This window comes from Chrysochloris asiatica, unplaced genomic scaffold (assembly GCF_000296735.1).
Source record: "Chrysochloris asiatica unplaced genomic scaffold, ChrAsi1.0 scaffold00006, whole genome shotgun sequence".
Classification (NCBI taxonomy): domain Eukaryota; kingdom Metazoa; phylum Chordata; class Mammalia; order Afrosoricida; family Chrysochloridae; genus Chrysochloris; species Chrysochloris asiatica.
This window is the reverse complement of record NW_006408524.1, coordinates 40,642,030-40,661,864: the sequence shown is the minus strand read 5'-3', so window position 1 is coordinate 40,661,864 and position 19,835 is coordinate 40,642,030. Positions and strand designations below refer to the sequence as shown.

General features: G+C 34.8%; 1 protein-coding gene across 1 annotated transcript in view; it reads right to left on the bottom strand.

Moving 5' to 3' along the window:
- Nucleotides 1-19,835, bottom strand: part of DGKB (diacylglycerol kinase, beta 90kDa) — a 273,672-nt gene that overhangs the window by 152,422 nt on the left and 101,415 nt on the right. The window contains exons 2-3 of the mRNA XM_006832292.1: nt 13,988-14,064; nt 10,161-10,181 (exon numbers count right to left, since the gene is read on the bottom strand). Of these exons, the coding sequence (XP_006832355.1) occupies nt 10,161-10,181; nt 13,988-14,064 (98 nt within the window). The remainder of the gene's footprint in view (nt 1-10,160; nt 10,182-13,987; nt 14,065-19,835) is intronic.

Below are 19,835 nucleotides of genomic sequence, written 5' to 3'. Positions count from 1 at the left end.
GTTGTATATGGTTTTGCACCAAATAAAACCTCAATCCAATAAAAAATCTTTAATATTGTTTACTAAGGGTTCCAAGACTCTGCTAAAACCTAATCTGACAACCTGGCATCCTTAGTTAATTTATTTTTGCTTTGTCTTGTTTATTCTCAGAAAGATGCCTAAGAAATATATGTTATTGCAGTTAAAACTCATTTCCTCTCATACTTAAAAATTATCACCAAAGAATATTGAAATTCTACTATTATTGAACCACATAATGAAACACTATGAATAATATGAACATGTAAAGACTATCGTCAGGTAGAAGAATTCCTTTCAAAAAGCAATTTGCCAATATGAATAAAGCCATGGTTTTAAAATACGCAGAGATGGCTCATAGTCAAGTGGCTGAATTCAAATCAAGTTTTCTAATCAAGGGGTATTTACTCTTGTTATTGAATTACTCCACTGTCATCTGTCAGTTTGTTTTACTTTGGTGGCTTTGTGCTGTTGTGATACTGTAAGCTATGCCACTTGTATTTAAATATCATGAGTGTCACCAAAAAGTGAACAGATTTCAGCCAAATTTCCAGCATAATACTAGGACCAAGTTGAAGCAGACCACTTCTGAAAGGTCAGCCAATGAAAACCTTATGAATAGCAGAGAAACACTGTCTGATTACACGCCAGAAGATGAGCGCTTAAGGTTTGTTTTTGTTGTTATAAGGTTAGGAGGCACTCAAAATACAACAGGGGAAAAGCTGCCTCCTCAAAGTAGAGTTTACCTTAATGATGTAGACAGAGCAAAGTTTTTAGGACCTTTATTTGCTGATGGAGCACAGTTCAAAATGTGAAAAAACATCTGCAAACATTCATTAACATTCAGAAATATATGAAGAAGAACATGGCGTTAGTATTGGAGGACGACTCAATATGTGGATGACACATATTGTCATGCTTGCTGGAATGAAGATGACTTGAACCACTTTCTTATGAAGATCAAAGACTACAGCCTTTTGTATGGATTGCACCTCAATGTAAGAAAAACAAAAATCTTAACAAATGGACAAATAAATAACATCATGTTAAATGAAGAAGAGATTGAAGTTATCAAAGATTTATTTCAGCTTGGATCCACAATCAATTCTCATGGAAGAAGCCATCATGAAATCAAATGCATATTGCATTAGGCAAATCTGCTGCACAAGACTGCTTTAAACTGTTCAAGAGCAAATATGTCACTTTGAAGACTAAGGTGAGCCTGAACCAATCCATAGTATTTTCAATAGGCTCAACCAACAGATCTGTGTTGGAAGAAGTGCAGACAGAGTGCTCCGTGGAGGCCACGATGGTCAAACTTAATCTCTCATACTTTGGACATATTGTCTGGAGGGACCAGTTGCTGGAGAAGGATGACATGTTTGGCAAGGTGGAGGGTCAGAGAAAAAGAGGAAGATCCTCAGCGAGATGGACTGGCAAAGCGGCAGTATCAATGGGCTTAAGCATGGCAACAATTGTGAGGTTGGCCCAGGACCGGGCAGTGTTTCATTCTGTTGTGCATAGGGCTGCTATGAGTTGGTACCAACTTGATGGCACCTAACAACAGCAACAACATATGCATGTGAAAGCAGGACAATGAATAAGAAAGACCCCAAGAAGAATGAATGAATGTGAAGTATGCTATTGTTGTTAAGTGCCTTCGAGTCGGCTATTAGTGAAGAATATTGACAGTAACATGGACTGTTAAATAACAAATACATCTGTCTTGGGAGAAGTACAACCAGGATGCTCCATAGGAAAATGATGGGGAGATATTTTTGCTCTAGTACATTGCATGTGGTATCAGAAGTGACCAATACCGAGAGAAGAACATAATGCTTGGTGAAGTGGAAAAGAGGAAGACCCTCAATGAGATGGATTGATACATTGGCTGCAACAATGAGCTCAAACATGACAACAATTTTCAGGATGGTGCAGTACAGGGCACTGTTTCATTGTGCTGTGTGTAAGGTGGAAATGAATTGGAACCAATTCGATGGCATCTTACAACATTAGACTTTCTTACAACTAAGTTGTTGGGCGAGAAATGATCCTTATTCAATGGAATTAAAAAACTATTTGCATAGTCAACCCTCAAGAATTCTCATGGGGAAACAGGAGTTAATTTTATTGCAAAATTTTGGAAGTTTACGTAATGTAAATATTTCTCTCGTCATTGTTGTGAAGTGCTATTGAGTTAATTGCAAAACAGAGACCTTATGCAAAACAGAACAAAACGCTAACCCAGCCTGCAGCATCCTGACAATCTCCGTTAAGTATGAGCTCATTGCTGCTGTCACAGTGTCAATCCATCTCATTGAGAGTCTCCCTCTTTATCACTGACCCTCTACTTTACTTTGCATGATGTCTTTGTCCTGGGACTGGTTCCTTCTGATTATGTGTTTGAAGTTAATGAGAGACAAAATCTTGCCATCCTGACTTATAAAGGAGGTTCTGGTTGTACTTCTTCCAACACAGATTTGTTTGTTCTTCTAGCAGTCCATGGTTCTTTTAATATTTTCCTCCAACAGCATAACTCAAATGCATCAATTCTTCTACAGTTTTCCTGATTCACTGTCCAACTTTCACATGCATATGAAACAATTGATAATATCATGGCGTGGGTAAGGCACGTCTTAGTTCTCAAACTGAGGCCTTTGCTTATAAATGCTTTAGAGAGATTTTGCACAGCTGATTTACCTAATTCAACACATCATTTGATTTCTTGATTGCTGCTATGATATGTGTTGATAAAGGATGCAGCAAAATGAAGTCTTTGACAACTTCAATCTTTTCTCCATTTGATCAGGTTATTATTTATTGACCCAGTTATGAGGATTTTTATTTTCTTTACATTGAGGTGCAATTCATACTGAAGACTGTGTTCTATGATCTTCATCGGTAAGGATTTATGATCTGTTTTTTTCAGCAAGCAAAACCGTATTACCTGCATATTGTAGGTTGTTAATGCATCTTCCTCCAATCTTGTTGCCATGTTCTTCTTCATACAATCAGCTTCTGGGATTATTTGTTCAGTGTAGAGATTGAATAAGTATGGTGAAAAAATACAACTCTGGTGAATACCATTCAGTGTCCCTTTGTTTTGTTTGAACAACAGTCTCTTGGTTTATGTACAGCTTCCTCATGATCACAATTAAGTGTTTCACTTTCTTCAATATTGTCCGCAGCTTGTCATGATCCACACATTATTTATATAGAAAATAATGTACAGGTAAACATCTGTCTGGTATTCTCAACTTTCAGTCAAGATTCATCTGACATCTGCAAAAATATCCCTTGTTCCACATCTTCATTGAACCTCTGTCAATGTACTAGTGCGGCATTGTTGAAATATTTTTAGCAAAATATTACTTGAATTGTGATATTCAATAATGATGTTGTCCAATGATTTTCACATTCTGTTGGGTCACCTCTTTAGGGACACAAATATGGCTCTCTTCCAATCAGTTGGTCAGATCATCCAAATTTCTTGGCATAGTTAAAAGAATACCTCCAGTGCTGCCTATTTATTGAAAAATTTACTTGTATCCCATTAATTCTTGTAGCCTTGTTCTTTGTCAATGCTTTGAACGTCTTCCTCCAGTACCATAGGCTCTTGATCATATATTATCTCATGAAATGCTTGAACATCATCCATTTAATTTTGGTATAGTGGTTCTATGTATCCCTTTCATCTTCTTCGGATACTTTCTGCATCATTCAGTATTTTGTCCATAGCATCCTTGCATTTTTCAAGTCGCGGCTTGAGTTTTTTCTTCTATTCTTTGAGCTCCAAAAATGTTATGTGTTCTTCCCTATTGGTTTTCTAACTCCATGTCTTTGCACATTTCATTATAATATTTTATTTTGCTTCAGAAGCGCCCTTTGAAATTTTCTGCTCAGGTCATTTATTTCCTCATTTCTTTCATTTGATTTAGCATCTATACACTGGAGAGCCAGTTTCGGAGTGTCTTCTGGTGTCCATTTTAATTTTTTTCTTCTTTATTGCCTTCTTAATGACCCTTTGCTTTCTTCCTGTATCATGTTCTTGATGTCATCCATAACTCTTCTACTTTGATCACCAAATCTGTACTTGAGATGCTCTCTAGATTTATTTGATATATGTTTAAGGTTGAATTTGGGGTCCCATGGACTTGTTTTATTTGCAAAAGCAGCTTCAGCCTGATTTTGCAAATAAGCAATTGATGATCTGTTCCAAGCGTGCATCTGGCCTTGTTTTGACTGATGATTTGGAGCTTTTCCACTTTCTCCTTCCACAGATAGAGTCAATTTGATTTCTGTGTATGCCATCTGGTGAGGCCCATGTGTACAATTGTCCTTAATGGTGTTTAAAAATGGTATTGGTAATGAAGAAATCATTGGTTTTGCAAAATTCTATCATGTGATCTCCAACATCATTTGTATTACCAATGCCATATTTTCTAACTACTTTTCCTCTTTGTTTCTATGCTTTGCATTCCAAACAACAGTAGTTGTATATCTTAGTCACATGCTTGATCAATTTCAGACTGAAGAAGTTGGTAGAATTCTTCAATTTCATCATCACTGACTTTAGTAGTTTGTGCATAAATTTAAATAACAGTAGTATTACCTTGTCTTCTTTGTAGCTGTCTGGATATTACTCTATCACAGACAGCATTACACTTCAAGATAGATCTTGAGATGTTCTTTTTGACGATAAATGCAACACCATTCCTCTTCAGTTTGTCATTGCAGGCAAACTAAACAATATGATCGTTAGATTCAAAATGCCAACCAAAATGCATTTCAGCTCACTAATGCTCAGTACATTGATCTCTATGCATTCCGTTTCAGTTTTGGCAATTTCCAATTTTGATAGGTTCATACTTCATACATTCCATGTTCTGATTATTAATGAATGTTTGCTAGTGGTTCTCCTCATTTTGACTTAGGCCCCATCAGCAAATAAGACTGCTGAAAACTTCATTGCATACATGTCATCAAGGTCAGTTTTTCTTGGAAGAGGCAGCTCTTCTGCAGTTACAGTACATTGAGTGCCTTCTAACCCGAGAGGCTCATCATTTGGCATTAAATCTGACAATATTTTGGTGCTATTCATCATTTTTCAATATTCAATATTCTGGTGCTACCTAATAGTGTTTGACTACCGTTTATTAGGTTTCAGTGGCTAAATATTCAGAAGTAGTTCACCTTTCCTTTTTCTGGTCTGCAAACTCAGTTGAAACCTCTCCACCATGGGTGTACCCTGCTGGTATTTAAAATATCAGTGGCAGAACTTTCAGCCTCACAGCAACATGCAAGCCACTACCATACAACAAAGTAGCAGAAGAATGGTGGAAATGTTACAGTTAGAGATAAGTTTATTTTTGTTAGAGCTTCCTTCTGTGTCCTAGACCTTTTGGCATCTGCTTGAATGGCAACATACAAGAAAATAAGAAGAACTGTCTATGAAGTCGGAGTATCTGAATCAAGTTTTGGGTCTAACAATTTCTAGCCAGGCAACTGCAAGTAATTTATTTAAACTCTATGTGCCTAAATTTTCTCATTTGTAAAATGAGAATACAGGAACAATACTTAATATTTGAGTTGTTATAAGCACTAATTTTGTTTTTAATAGTCTCAAAGCATTAGAATGACATTCTAGCACATAGTTAGCACTGTGTAAGGATTCAATAAGTAGAAATAATATTTGTTCAAATTTTCGCAATTCCACACAAAATTTAAGAATAACCCTCAAAGTCATATTACCTTAAATTTTTCATATGCATTTGACAAGACATTAAATTGCTTATTTTTAGAAAGTTGATAGCAAAATGTGAACTTCTATAAGAAATAGTAGTGCTTGAATTGCTCAGGTTTCTCTATGTTTATAATTTTCATATGGATATATTTTAAAACAGAGATATATCAAAGGAAGTATTATCTTAATAATATAGGAAAACAACAAGAACAACAAACAAGACCTATGGAATAAAAAGATTTTGTTTGGAATCCCAGTATCTCCATTTAGGACACGACTGATTTTTAGACAATAAATGTACCTCTTCTTTCGAAAAAAAGTTAAGAAAGCAAAACCTGCCATGTCCTAAACATGTGGTATTTGCATGATCCTGAGTCCTTAACAGGCATGCATAATCCACCAAGAACAGCTTTGAAATCGGTGCCTATGATTTAATGATGAAATTCAGAAATAAGATAAAAATCAGCAAAAAAAAAAAAAAAAAAGGGGGCCAAGCAAAAGGAAAAATAATTAACTTAAATGTCTAGCATTCTTCTAGTAATTAATAGGGAGACAACAAACAGAATCTGTAAAGAATATAGACTGGGGAAGCAGATCACATGTTACTGCCAAGTTAGCACAAATTCAAAATACATTTTATATCCTTTTTTTAATGATTGCATTTGTCCATCTGGATAATTTTTTTATATTCCTTATAATATTTAAGAATAACCCTAGTATCCATCCAAATATATTGAAAGTGAATTAAAACAAATGTCCTCATTCTATTATCATTTTAGTTTCTTCTGGCAGTGGAGATTTTCTCATAGAGAAACACATGACTTTTGAGAACCTGTTCTGTACTGGCTTCTGATCTACATGTTGAGGTTAAGCCATTACCTTGGGAAAACAAAAGTCTTGCCATTAGGGAGAATATCTTCACATTCAAAAACAGCAAAGGAAATAGATTAAATATTTTGTGATATTAAGTGTTGTAGAAAAAATAATAAAACAGGAAAAAGTTTATATATTTGAAAGGTAGGTATCTACAATTTTAATGATGAGATAATGAGAAGTTGTTTCTTATTAGAAATAGTCTCCATGGCAATTGGACAAGGAGCTGCATATTTTAAATAAAATTTCTAAAAGGTGCTTTCTTTATGCAAATATATGTACATATAAATTTTCATTTATATCTTCTTTTATTTGCTATATCCAACACAACTCTGCCACATAGACTACTATTTAAGACAGATTTTTTACATCATAGGTGCTCATTGCATATTTGAGTAATGAACATTACAATAGTAAACTCATCAAGATCCAATCAAGTGTCTTTTTGAAGAAAATGTACAGAAAGGGCTTTGATTCAGGTAGAATGATTAAACTGTAAAATACAAATAGAAATTTCAGCATAAATATGTATTTTCACTTAATATGTCTCAAATAAGATTACTTTACCATTAAATCATAATCATATATATATTTTTAAGCAAATTGAAAAAAACCAGCAACTAGGCCAATAATATCAAAATGACTGAGGGATTAAAAACATTTAACATCTATGCTGTCCTATACATTCTGTTATTATGACCTAATAAAAGGCTGATTGTTATTGTTAATTGCTGTCAGGTCGATTCCAACTAGCGATCCTGTTCCAAGGAGTGGCTGGTGAGCTTGTACTGCTTGCCGAATTTGAGGTTCAAACTGACCTTGCAGTCCAGCTCAGTAACCCTCACTGCCATACCAGAACTCCACAAATGGCTGATAATGCTCCTCTTTTAGTAGGTAAGTAAACTGAAATTGCTGTTTTTAAGTACCTTCAAGTAGGCTCCCACCCATAGTGACTGTGTATATGGTTTCTAAGGAGCGCCTGTGAGTTCAAACCGACCTTGTGGGCTAATGTTTATCCTACAGTGCCACTTCAGGACTTCTCCATATAGTTTGTTGTTGTTAAATGCTGTCGAGTCAGTTCAGATCCATAGCAACCCTGTACAGGGTTTCTGTGGAGTGACTGGTAAGCTAGAACCTCTGACCTTATTGATCAAACAGATTTTGCAGTCCAATGCATTAACTGAGATTAGAAGAAATTATAGATCTTGTCCCATACGTGCTAATATGTGGCAGATTTGAGATTTGAGTTCAGTTCTATAGGACTCCTAAAATCTATTATACTTTTCAGATGCTTTGTTTAATGGAAATGGTTGAGTTAAATTCCATAAAGATTACTGAGTTTACAGTAAAATGGTATTTGCAATGTATCGTCAATGATTCCTGTCAAATGCATTTAAAATAGTAATTATTTTTGTCAAGTGCCATTGAGTTGGTTCTGACTGATAATGATGCTGTATAATGTTTCAGAGGAGTTTCTGGTGGATTTGAACTTCAGACTTTGTGGTTAACTCTCAGTACTTATCCTATAACATCACACCAAGAATCCAAAATATTAACTAGGGAGCAGCATAGTATAATGTATGTTCTGAATTCCCTGATTTCTAATTAAGTTTCTTGAGCAACACACTTGTCTGAGTGTAAAAGGTACACACATTAACAGAAAACTATAGTATGGTGTACCAATAGCAAAAGGAAGCCCATGGAGCTAATAATAGTAGCCCAGGCTTGTCCAGGAATCCTCTGTTGTTGTTATTGTTGTTGTTGTTAAGTGCCGTCAAGTCAGTTTCGACCCATAGCGACCCAGGAATCCTCTACTGACAGGAAATGTGGACAGAGACAATCCTTCCCTCAGAGAACACAGCTGTAGAGGAATGAGCACATAGAAAGCAATAACATGTGCATGCCCTCATTTCATTTGCCTACCTCTGTGGCTTAATGCAACAGACTGCAAAGCCATCTGATCTGCAAGGTCGGCAGTTCAAGCTCACCAGATGCTCTTTGGAAACCCTATACAGGGTTACTATGAGTCAGAATCTACTTGACAACACTTAACAACAACAAATCTATCCTCACTTTTCCTGGTTTTGTCAATTTGCAACTGGAATTGCTTGCTTAAACAACAGCAAGTGGAAAAAGACTGGGAAAACGAAAGGAAAAAAGAAATCCATTCTGTTGTCCTCAAGTAAAACCATAGTGATTCTGACCCGGTATAAGATAGTCTCTACTGGAGGCGTTCTGCTCCCGTAAAGATTTACAGCCTCGGAAACCCTGTACAGGGTCGCTATGGGTCCGAACCGACTCGACGGCACTAAACAACAACAACTGGGGATACAGAATATGCAGAATGGTGGGTTTGCTGACCCAAGACTGTTCAACAAATGGCCCTGATGACAAACAGCTGGGCATCAACTTCACACCAGAAACCATAGCTTCCTAAGAGCCATGAAGTCAATATAGTACACCTTTGGAGAGGTGATACAGTTCCACGAAAGACAGGGATGAGATCAAGTAAAGGACGTCCTGTGGAGTGGGAACTCGTAATGATCATCACAGTCAATGAGTTAACATTTCAGTAATGTTCCATTTTAGGAGGCTGTATATGTATGGGATAGGACCTTTATCAAAGTCAACCTACACATTTTTGATATAATCAATTGCATTGTGTGCTAAGTTGTTAAGTGCCATGGCGTTGGTTATAACTCACAGTGACCTTGTATAGGTTTTTCAAGGAGCAGCTGGTAAGCTTGAACCAACAAACTTTCAGTTCAAAGTGACTTTGAAGTCCAGTGCATTAATCCATAGCACCACATCACAGTACAATTGATAATATATATATTTATACATATAGTTAGTTTGCTGTTAGGTGCCATCAAGTTGGTACTGACTCATAGTGACCCTTTGTACAACAGAACGAAATACTGCCCGGTCCTGCCTGGGCCAACCTCATAATTGTTATCACGTTTGAGCTCATGGATGCTGCCACTTTGCCAATCCATCTCACTGAGGGTCTTCCTCTTTTTCTATGACCCTACACCTTACCAAACATGATATCCTTTTCCAGTGACTGGTCTCTCTTGACTATATATATATAGTTGTTGTTAACTGCCATTGGGTCACTTCAGAACCATAGCAGTTCAGTGCATTAACACACAGCAGCACACCAGAACTCCACTGGAAATGAGTTGGAACTGATTTGATGGCACTCAACAATTATGAATTGGTTAAATTAGATAATTAGGTCCCAGAGTCTAAACAAGTGAAGTTCACATTCTGGATCCTCTGATTTCAGTTAGGTACTATCTGTTCTATTTGAGACCTTGACTGAATAAATTTGCAATTTTCTGAACAAATTTGCAATTGCACCTGAACTCAATTAAATCTTATAAATGAGTATTATAGGCAACCTGAAATACTGTATGAATCTTATTGATACAGATATATAGCTCAATGAAATGGATGAGAAATTCATAGTTCACATTAGAAAAAGTAGAAATGGCAGATTTTAATAGAAAAGAAAATGTCTTACTTGGTTAAGAATGTCTTGTTTCTGTGCATGCAAGGAAAGAAAGAATACATGTGTTAAAGGAAGATAAGTATACTCAATATCTCATATCCTTGATAATTTAATTAAAATTTCAAGCTTATATGTTGATTTTAAACCTTGGTTTACAAAAAGTGGTTCCAAATCAGAAGTATCTGCATCAATATCAACTGGGAATGGTAAAAATAAATACTATTGAGCCCAGCCTCAGTATCGATGTATCAGAAATTCAGAGTGGGGACAACAACCTATATTTTATAAGCCCTCCAGAATACTGTGAAATACATTAGAATGTAAGAAATATGGACTAGGTTAATATTTGATTAAAATAAGTAAATAGCTTTGAATGACATGAAATAAATATAACTAATAACACATTGAATGGCAGAAAACTTCCAGAGAGAACTGAAAATATAACAATCTCCATAAAGGTATTTGATAGTATAAATACTTATTCCCAATTCCTGGTGTTTCATTTCTTTAGATGAACACACCTCACTCTCTTTGCATGCCTTTACATACCTATATATATACATACACACAGGTATTATTGAACTAATGAAATAATACTAAGTAATGGAACCAACTTGATAGCACTTAACAACAACAACAATATAGAGCATCATCGTTATTTTATTTATTCTTTTTGATTTTCATATCACTGGAACAATTTTTATTAAAATTATAAGTCTGAGTCAATGACATATAAAGCCAATATTCTCATGGTATCACTTATATCTTGACTGTTTTATTTTGAAAACTCTTACTAAGACTAGATCTTACTAAAATGTACTTACACTGTCAGCATATATTTTCCTCATAAGATTAGGTGGAGACTAATAGAAGTACTTTAACCTGCTTGGAGCGAGCCTAATAATTTGTGTGCTTGAATGTGCAACATTCATTTCATAATGTATTAAATTGCCTATGCCTTCCTTTGATTAGTCCTATCTGCCAAAGTCTTTGCTTTCATTTTATGGTCTACTCTATGAAGTAAAGAGGAAAGAGCATCAATTCTAAAGTAGAATTATAAACAACTAGTTTTGTAGTGAATGTCACAAATCTAGCTGATTAATCTTGGGATATTAATTTTTACTTTTCTGGATATGAGGTTTTATTTTACTCATAATTTTATTAATTCAGAACTATCAAGCCCTTTTTCAAATGCTTAATTTTGGAAAATTTCTAAGGTCACAATTTATGATTATATTACTACTCGCTCCTTCAAATAATAATTTCTGAAATATCTTTACAATTGTGCGTAAGAATAAAAGTTTTATATATATATTGCATTTATACTTCTCTATAAAAGTAGACAAAACAATTTCATGTACCTTTACTTGGCTTACTTTTTATACATGACACTTTTAAAATGCAGAAATTCAAGTAAACTAGAAGCAAAATAATTCATGTGTCTACCATTTAAGCAATTTACTTTGTAGTGGAAGAAGCAATTTAATTGATGGATTGTTCTTCCTTTGCAAATAGATTTTATATGGAACAATGTTTATATAGGTGATAAAAACCATTTACGGTTTAGAAAACATTAATTAGTCATTCTAAAGACAGGTTACCTTAATAACGTTTAAATTTTCTTGTCTCTTTGAACATTGTCCATGCTAAATAATTTTAAACACAACTCAACCAGTCTACAGAACACAGTAACTTCATTTTTTTATATGAATCATTTCATGCACTTAGATTAACTCTGTATAAATGGAAAAAAGTCATATATTGAAGAGAATTTCTTGATCTTAACATTGGAAATTCCTAATTATTACATAACGGATATTATAAAATGCCTACTAGTCTTTCAAAAGTAATATCAACTTAAATTTTTCTTGTGAAGAATAAATTCCTATCAGTGTTTAGATTATAACATGGTTTCGCTCTTACAATTAGAAACTATATTTGGGTCACTTTGAGATCTAACTTTTTATTTTTTAACTCTTCATTGTATTAATAATGTGTTTAACCAGAAAATCAGTGCATTTATGAAGTGGCATTAAATTATTGAGAAGGCTAACATCACATGTGTGTTAAACAATTAATCTAATAATTACTTCAATAAATTTAGTAGACAGTGCCTGAAAATGCTCCTCAAAAACCTAATATAAGTAGAATTAAATCCTTAGAGTTGTTTAAATAAGAAATAGTAAGTACAAGATTATTGTTATCTGAATTTATAGCTAGAAGCTATCTTTAGAGAGAAAAAGCTCAGTTTTATCTCCGTGTACAAGGTCTGTGGTTCTAGCCGCTCCTCAGGAGAAAGAGGAGACTTTCTGCTCTGTCAAAGATTTAAAGTTTCAGAAACCCTATATAAGGTTGCTATGAGTTGGAACATTCTCAACAACACTTAGCAACAATAACAACAAATTAGATATTATACAAGTGTTCAAGAATGGTTGGGAATATAAATATTAATGGCATTTTGGGGTCTATAAAATCTCAGTAAAGTTGTCACCTTTACTTTTCTCAGTCTGCTTTCTTAGGCATTAAGGATTTCACTTCTACAAGTTTACCTGAGCACATATTTTTCTCTCATTCTATAGCATCTGGTAACATATAATCTGAAGGAGAAGTAGATCAGACATTTGCTTTTTAACTGATTTACAAAAAATGAATATGGTTTGCAAACAATGTTACTTTCCCTATCATTTACTGGTACTAAAGCTTCATCCTTTTTTAAAAAAGAAAAATCTTAGTAAGATTAAAGTGTTTTCAAATACACAGTTCTTTATTAACATGTGAAGAGAATAAGAAAATATTATATTAAAAATAGATAACCATGAAAAATACTGAAAAAAATGAGAGAACATGCAAAAGTTATAGGACAGGAATTCAGAGATTGGCTTGTGATAACTAAACTATTGCTTTTATAAACAGAGAAATACATCTAAATTGTCCTCTGAGAAACATGCAGAAATACAACAATGATAACAAACAAGACACATTTTAGCAAGCAAATAAATCTTTCTAAGTGGACAGATAAATATATCACGGTAAAACAGTCTTTTATAAAGTACAGTTTGTTTTAACTCTGACACAATCCAAGTATCATTTGGTGATGCTGTAAATGAACTCACAGTAATGGTGTGCAAACATGTAACATATAGCTTCTCTCAGTTAACATTAAATAGAAGGGTATTTAACAAATAATTAGGAAAGGAAAGACATTCATGCAAGCATAGTGTTCCAAAGCAATCGACGGGACATGCAAAGTTTGTAAGGAGAGAATCATAAGGACACAGAAGTTTAGTAATACTATATTAGGCACAGAATAAGGAAAAAATATTCTTTTTGTTCAAGTTGGTTTCTTAAGGTGATAGGCTTATATTCAGCACCAAATTTTCCTTTTGTCAAAGAAAGAACTCCGTTAAGGTGTTCTTCAGCCCCATACCCATATCCATTTTGAGTTAAATTACGCTTGTCATAGTCATAGACACACTTCCTCTCTGTTCCCGTATCCTTTCTTCTAGGAAAAGAAAAACCTAACACTATCCTGTAGATTTGTTTTTTCTCTTTCAAGAATGCAATGGAGAAAAGTTATTTCCATTGCCAAAACTTGATCAGATGAAGAAATGTAGTACAACATTTCACACATCTTCTAGAGCAGCATTGTGTTAGTAACTGAATTTTGTTTCTGTTGTAGTGTATGCATGTTATATATGTGTGTATATATATAAACATTATATAATACTATATATCAGATATATAGATTTTTCCCATTACCAAGCACTCTTCCTATAAGAATTTCCCACATACCAAAACATAAATAATGAAACTGCTATAAAGGAAAGAAAATGTATTACCCCTTCAGGATTATACTTTGAAAGCACACCATTACCATGGAATTCTTCAAGAACGTCCTTTAATTTCTTAGTAGAATCTATGAGAAATAGAAAACACACAAATGGTTTATTTATACATTGCAGCTCTTCAGTCCATTCTAGAAACAAAGCCCACTTAAAACTGAAACTTTAAATTTACAAATAACATGACTTACCACTTCTGAAATACTAGAAATTGTTGGACACAATCACAAAGAATAAAAACAGCAGGTTTGACTAAAGATATTAACTAAGAATGACATGAAAGTAAGTTTATTTTTAAAAGAAAACAATCACAGATGTTCTATGTTGAACTTTAAGATTTGCAGAATACATTTTTCATGTATCTTTGTATTAATTAACAATATCCTAACCTGATTTAAAAAGAAAGAGTAATTAAATGTATAGCTAATCCTCAATGATGAATCTATCCAGAGGTCAGCTACAAATTTTAGTATTTTTACATTTAGTAGATCTTCTTAGGGAAATGTTTTTAAATAAGTAAAACATTTACCACTAAAACTTATTTAAATTTGAATCCAATCTGATTTTTGCCTTTAACTTTAAAAAAAAAAAAAAGAATTTTTCAGTTGTTAGTTTTAAAGTTAGTCTATTCACATTTAAATTTACCACATATTTTCAAAGTTGTTCGTGAACAGCTTTCTCTGTCCTCCTTGCGTCTACATGACTTATATGTGTCATCTTTGTATCCCTTACAATGTCAAGCAGTTGCATAATTTCTATTTTCAGTAAACATATACCAAATGACCCTAATCTGTCTATTCGGTATGTTTCTCAGATTTTAAAACTGTATGTGTGGTAAGCATGTAAGTAGGAGGTGGAGTGAAGACAATGGCAGTATCAGATGAATCAAGATCCTGGACTGAAATTAAAGTGTAGTACTAGTAAGATACTAAGAAGAGGGGGGAGCTCTGGTAGTGTAGTGGTTATGAATCCAGCTGCTAGTCTTAAGGTCAGCAGTTCAAAACTCCTAGAAGTTTTGAGTGAGAAAGAGGAGACTTTCTGATCCCATAAAGATTTACAGCCTCGGAAACCCTATGCAGGGTCACTATGAGTGGGAACTGACTCCACAGCATAAAACCACAACAGCCACTGGAGGAGGAGTTGGTAGCTTTCTGTAAAGGACCAGGTAATAAATGTTTAGGCTTTGCAAATGAGATAGTCTCTGTTTTATCTATTCAACTTGGCCATTATAGCCAGAGGGGAGGCATAAATAATTTCAGTGGGTGTGAGTTTCAGTGAAATTATTTACATTAACATGTAGTTGTTTTTAAGTGCCACTGAGTTGGTTTAAACCAAGAAGTGGCTGGTGGGTTTGACTGCAAACTGGGAAGTTTGCAGTCCAGTTCTGCAGTGCAGTCCAGTCCTACAGTTCCACAATAGGACTTTAATAATAATACCAGGTAGCACGACAAATTTGGCTGATTGGCCATAAGAGTGTGGACCTTGCATCAGAATAATTAAGTGGTTTTTCACAAAATATTTGAAATAATTCATTCAGAGGTATTCATTTATTTGAGTGATAAAAATGAATACATAATGAACAAAATATTTAAAGCACTTGTCACATGACAGAAGTACCTTAAGTCTCAGCAATAGAACATAACTGCTAATTTTAAAATTAGACAATCAAAATTCCAATTTTTCTGGTTGTTTTAGGCAGAAGGGGAGGTCTACATTATCTTAATCAGAAGCAAAATTACTCTGTGTATATTTTAAAACCACATATTTCTCACTAATTTAATTCTTTTCTATTATTTCCATAGCTCTAATTACTGTCATCGGAGTCCTGGTGTGGTGTTGTGGATTAATGTCCTGGATTAGAAATTCATTTGAACTGCAGAGTTGGTGATTCAAATTCACCAGCCACTCCTAGGAAACCCTATACAGAGTCATTATGAGTTGCAACAAACTCGACAGCACTTAACAACAACAATTCCTGTCATGTTGGTATCACTTTCCACTTATTTTAATTGAATGGCATATGTAATCCTAGTCCTGGGATGATTGCTGAAGCTGTTGTTGCTTGGTGCAATTGAGTCGACTCTGATTAACAGCGGTTTTAACTTAACTTGGCTTCTTTCCATTCCAGGAATTTAACCAGTTTTTTTAAGAAAAGGGAATTGTGTGTGTATGTAGATGAAAACATGTATATACTTCTATAATGTTTTCCAATTCTATGAAAAAAAATTACAAATGAGCTTTTTGAACACTATTTAAAAAATAAAACATAAAAAACTCTCTCTTAACTCTCTCTTAAGTAATGATAAAGTACATGAGGTCTATATTTTGTAGAATTTATACATTCATGGGAGTCCTGATGTAGTGTTGTGGGTTAATGCTCCAGACTGCAAAGCTGTTTGAATTGCAAGGTTGGCGGTTCAAGCTCACCATCTGCTCCTTGGAAATCCTATACATGGTCGCTATTGGTCGGAACAGACTCCATGGCACTTCACAACAACAATACGTTCATGAGAACTATATAAAGTTCTTTCTTTATTTGGGTGAGCCCTGGTGGCATATGGATTATGAATTAGGCTGTTAGCTTCAGGGTCAATTGATTATTTTTACCAGTAGTTCTGGGGAGAAAGATGAGGCTTTCTGCTCCTGGAGAGATTCACAGTCTCAGAAAACCTATGCATGGTACTGTGAGTTAGAACCAACTCTATGACACACAACTTCTTTTATTTTGTAAATTCTGTGGGTTTGTTTTTATATTTTTAAAATGAGATAAAAATTCTCATAATGCAAATTTTACCACTTTACCCATTACAATATAAGCAATTAAGTTGTTTTACTGTACTACCCATTATAAAATAAATAAGTATGCTATTGTCAATATAAGGAGTTCTGGTAGCGCAGTGGTTACGAATCGGGCTGCTAACCTCAAGATCGGCAGTTCGAAACTACCAGTTGTTCCGCGGGCTTTCTGCTCCCGTAAAGATTTACAGCCTCGGAAACCCTGTACAGGGTCGCTGTGAGTCGGAACCGACTCCACGGCACACAACAACAATAACAACAAAGATTTGCAGCCTCGGAAACCCTATGAGTCAGAACAATGTGTCACTATGAGTCGGAACCCACTCCACAGTACTTAACAACAATAGCATTGTCAATATATATGCAATCATCACCAATAATTCTAGAAAAATTTCATCACCTCCAAAAGAATTTCCTGAATCCATTAAACAGTCACCCCTATTTTTCTTCCAAGGCCTCCCCCACCCCACACACCCCTGGCAATCACTTATCTACTTTCTCTCTAGATGGTTTTGCCTATCCTGAATGGCATTTCACAGAAAGGGAATCATAAAATATTTGACTTTTTGTGCCTGGCTTCTTTCACTTAGCATAATGCTTTCAAGTTCATCTGTTGTATTTTTGTATAAACACATCATTGTTCCTTTTATTGCTGAATAATATTCAATTGTAAGGATATACCACATTTTTTTTTTTTTTTAATCTCTTCAATCAGTTGATGAACCTAAAAAGGAGTGTCAAAAAGTTCTTGGGGGAAAAAAATCCACTATCTTTTGATTCCATTTTGGATATGAGTTGCTATTATGAAAATGCTGCCAGGAACATTCATGCCCAAGTTTTTGTACAAATCTATGTTTTCAATGTTCTTAAATATATGTCTCGGAGTGGAATTGCTGAGTCATGTTAGAACTGGAGCCCTGGTATGGTGTTGTAGGATAAGCACTTGACTGTTAATAGTAAGGTCTGCTTTTCAAACCCAACAGTCACTGCTCAGAAAACCCTATACGAGGTTGCTATGAGTTGGAACAGACTAAATGGTACTTAGCAACAACAAATGTTAACTTTATGTTTAATCTTTTAATGAATTGCTGAACTGATTTATTCAGTGACTGCATATTTCTTTATCCTTATCAAGGCTGTGTAGAGGTTGAAATACCTCTATGCCTTTTATAATACTTGTTAGTTTGTTTTGTTAATTTTTATTATTTGTTGTTGTTGTTATGTGCCATCGAGTGGGTACCGACCCATAGCGACTTTATGCACAGCAGAACGAAACACTGCCCGATCCTGGGCCAACCTCACTACTGTTGCCACGCTTGAGTCCATCGATGCTTCCACTTAGCCAATCCATCTCGTTGGGGGTATAGCCATCCTATAATTCTTGAGGGAGTCCTAGTGTGGCATTGTGGGTTAATACACCAGACTGCAAAGCCGTTTGAACTGCAAGGTCAGCAGTTCAAGATCACCAGCTGCTCCTCAGAAACCCTATAAAGAGTCACTATGGGTCGGAATTGACTCGACCGCACCTAACAACACCAACATAATTCTTGAAGTGGATTTACTTTGCATATCTCTAAGATGCTGACCATTTACATCATGAGCTTTATGGCCATTGGTGTATCTTCATTAGAAAAATGTTTAAAAACTTAGTCCAATAAAAAAAAAAAAAATTAAGTGTGTTTTCTTGAAGTCTGTATTATTTCTGTGGTAGAGGAAAAAAGGATCTCATTTTCAAACATATACATGTTATGTTGTTGCTGTTAAGTGTCATCTAGTCAGTTCTGACTCATATCAACCCTGCATAGGGTTTCTATGAAACAGCTGGTAAGTTTGAACCTTTCACCTTGTGGTTCAAACTAACCTTGCAGTCCAGTGCTTATTCATACCACGACCCCTAGAAACTCTATTAAATTTTAAACAGGAATAAAGACAGCAGAAAACAAACATAGATCATCCCTGTTCAGGAAATCATCAATATGACACGATAATGAAATCCAAAGTTCTCCCTCACATGGAAACCTTTTATAGAGCACAGAGAAGAAAAGAATCTCTTCCCACAACCACAAGTAATGGCAATAATGCACCAGATCTGCAGAACAGGTTTACAAATGCAGGGAGGGGATGAATGCAGATAGGAAGGCTTTAGAAGATTGCCTCTGCGTGTCTCTGGGTTACAACATAACAACTAGGAAACCCCAATAGCCATGAAGGGACATGCCCAGAAAAAGCCCTGTGAGGGAGTTTCTGTTCTTCCTGAACTGGCTGAAGGAAGCAGCCCACAACAACTTTTAATACACTGTGCTTGGGACTTTAGCAATTGAGTAGGCAGAGGTGCACAAGGTATGCAAAAAAATTGACATCTTAAAACCAGACACAAGATGGAACTAAACTGCCTGGGCTGAAGACATTTGCGGGAAAACGTCTTCAGATTTCATGCATAAAAACATTTCCTATGTATTTCATTTTGTTTTATACTTTGATAGCACTTTCAGTACTGTGATAACAGCTAATTTATACTTTTGCTGTTTCTAAATGCTCTCGAGTCAGTTCAGATTCATAACCGCCATGTATAGAGTTTGAAAACAATATATATATATATTTTGCCCAGCTTTTAACTTTATCACAAAACTGAAACAAAAGTATCTCAATAAATACAGAGATTGGATTTATCAGAATTATCATTAAACTATATTTAAAATATAAAGTAATCGTTTGGACATGTACAGTTACAGAGACTATCACCACAGCAGAGACCAGAGAATATATTTAATAGAGATATAAGAGTTATTTTTTTCCCCAAATCCTCATTTGTGAATTCTAGGTGATTATTCTAATTTAATACAACTGCTCAATTTCTTCTTAATTTAAACACAGACATAAACATTTCTACACACACCAGCAAGAAACATATCCATATAAACAGAGAGATACATACTTACAGAGATATCATATTCTTAGACCTTAGCTCAAAGATAACCTTGAAGGAAGGAAAGAAATTTTGTTTCTCATAAGACCCTCCCTCCCCCCAAAACACAGTCATAGCCTAAAA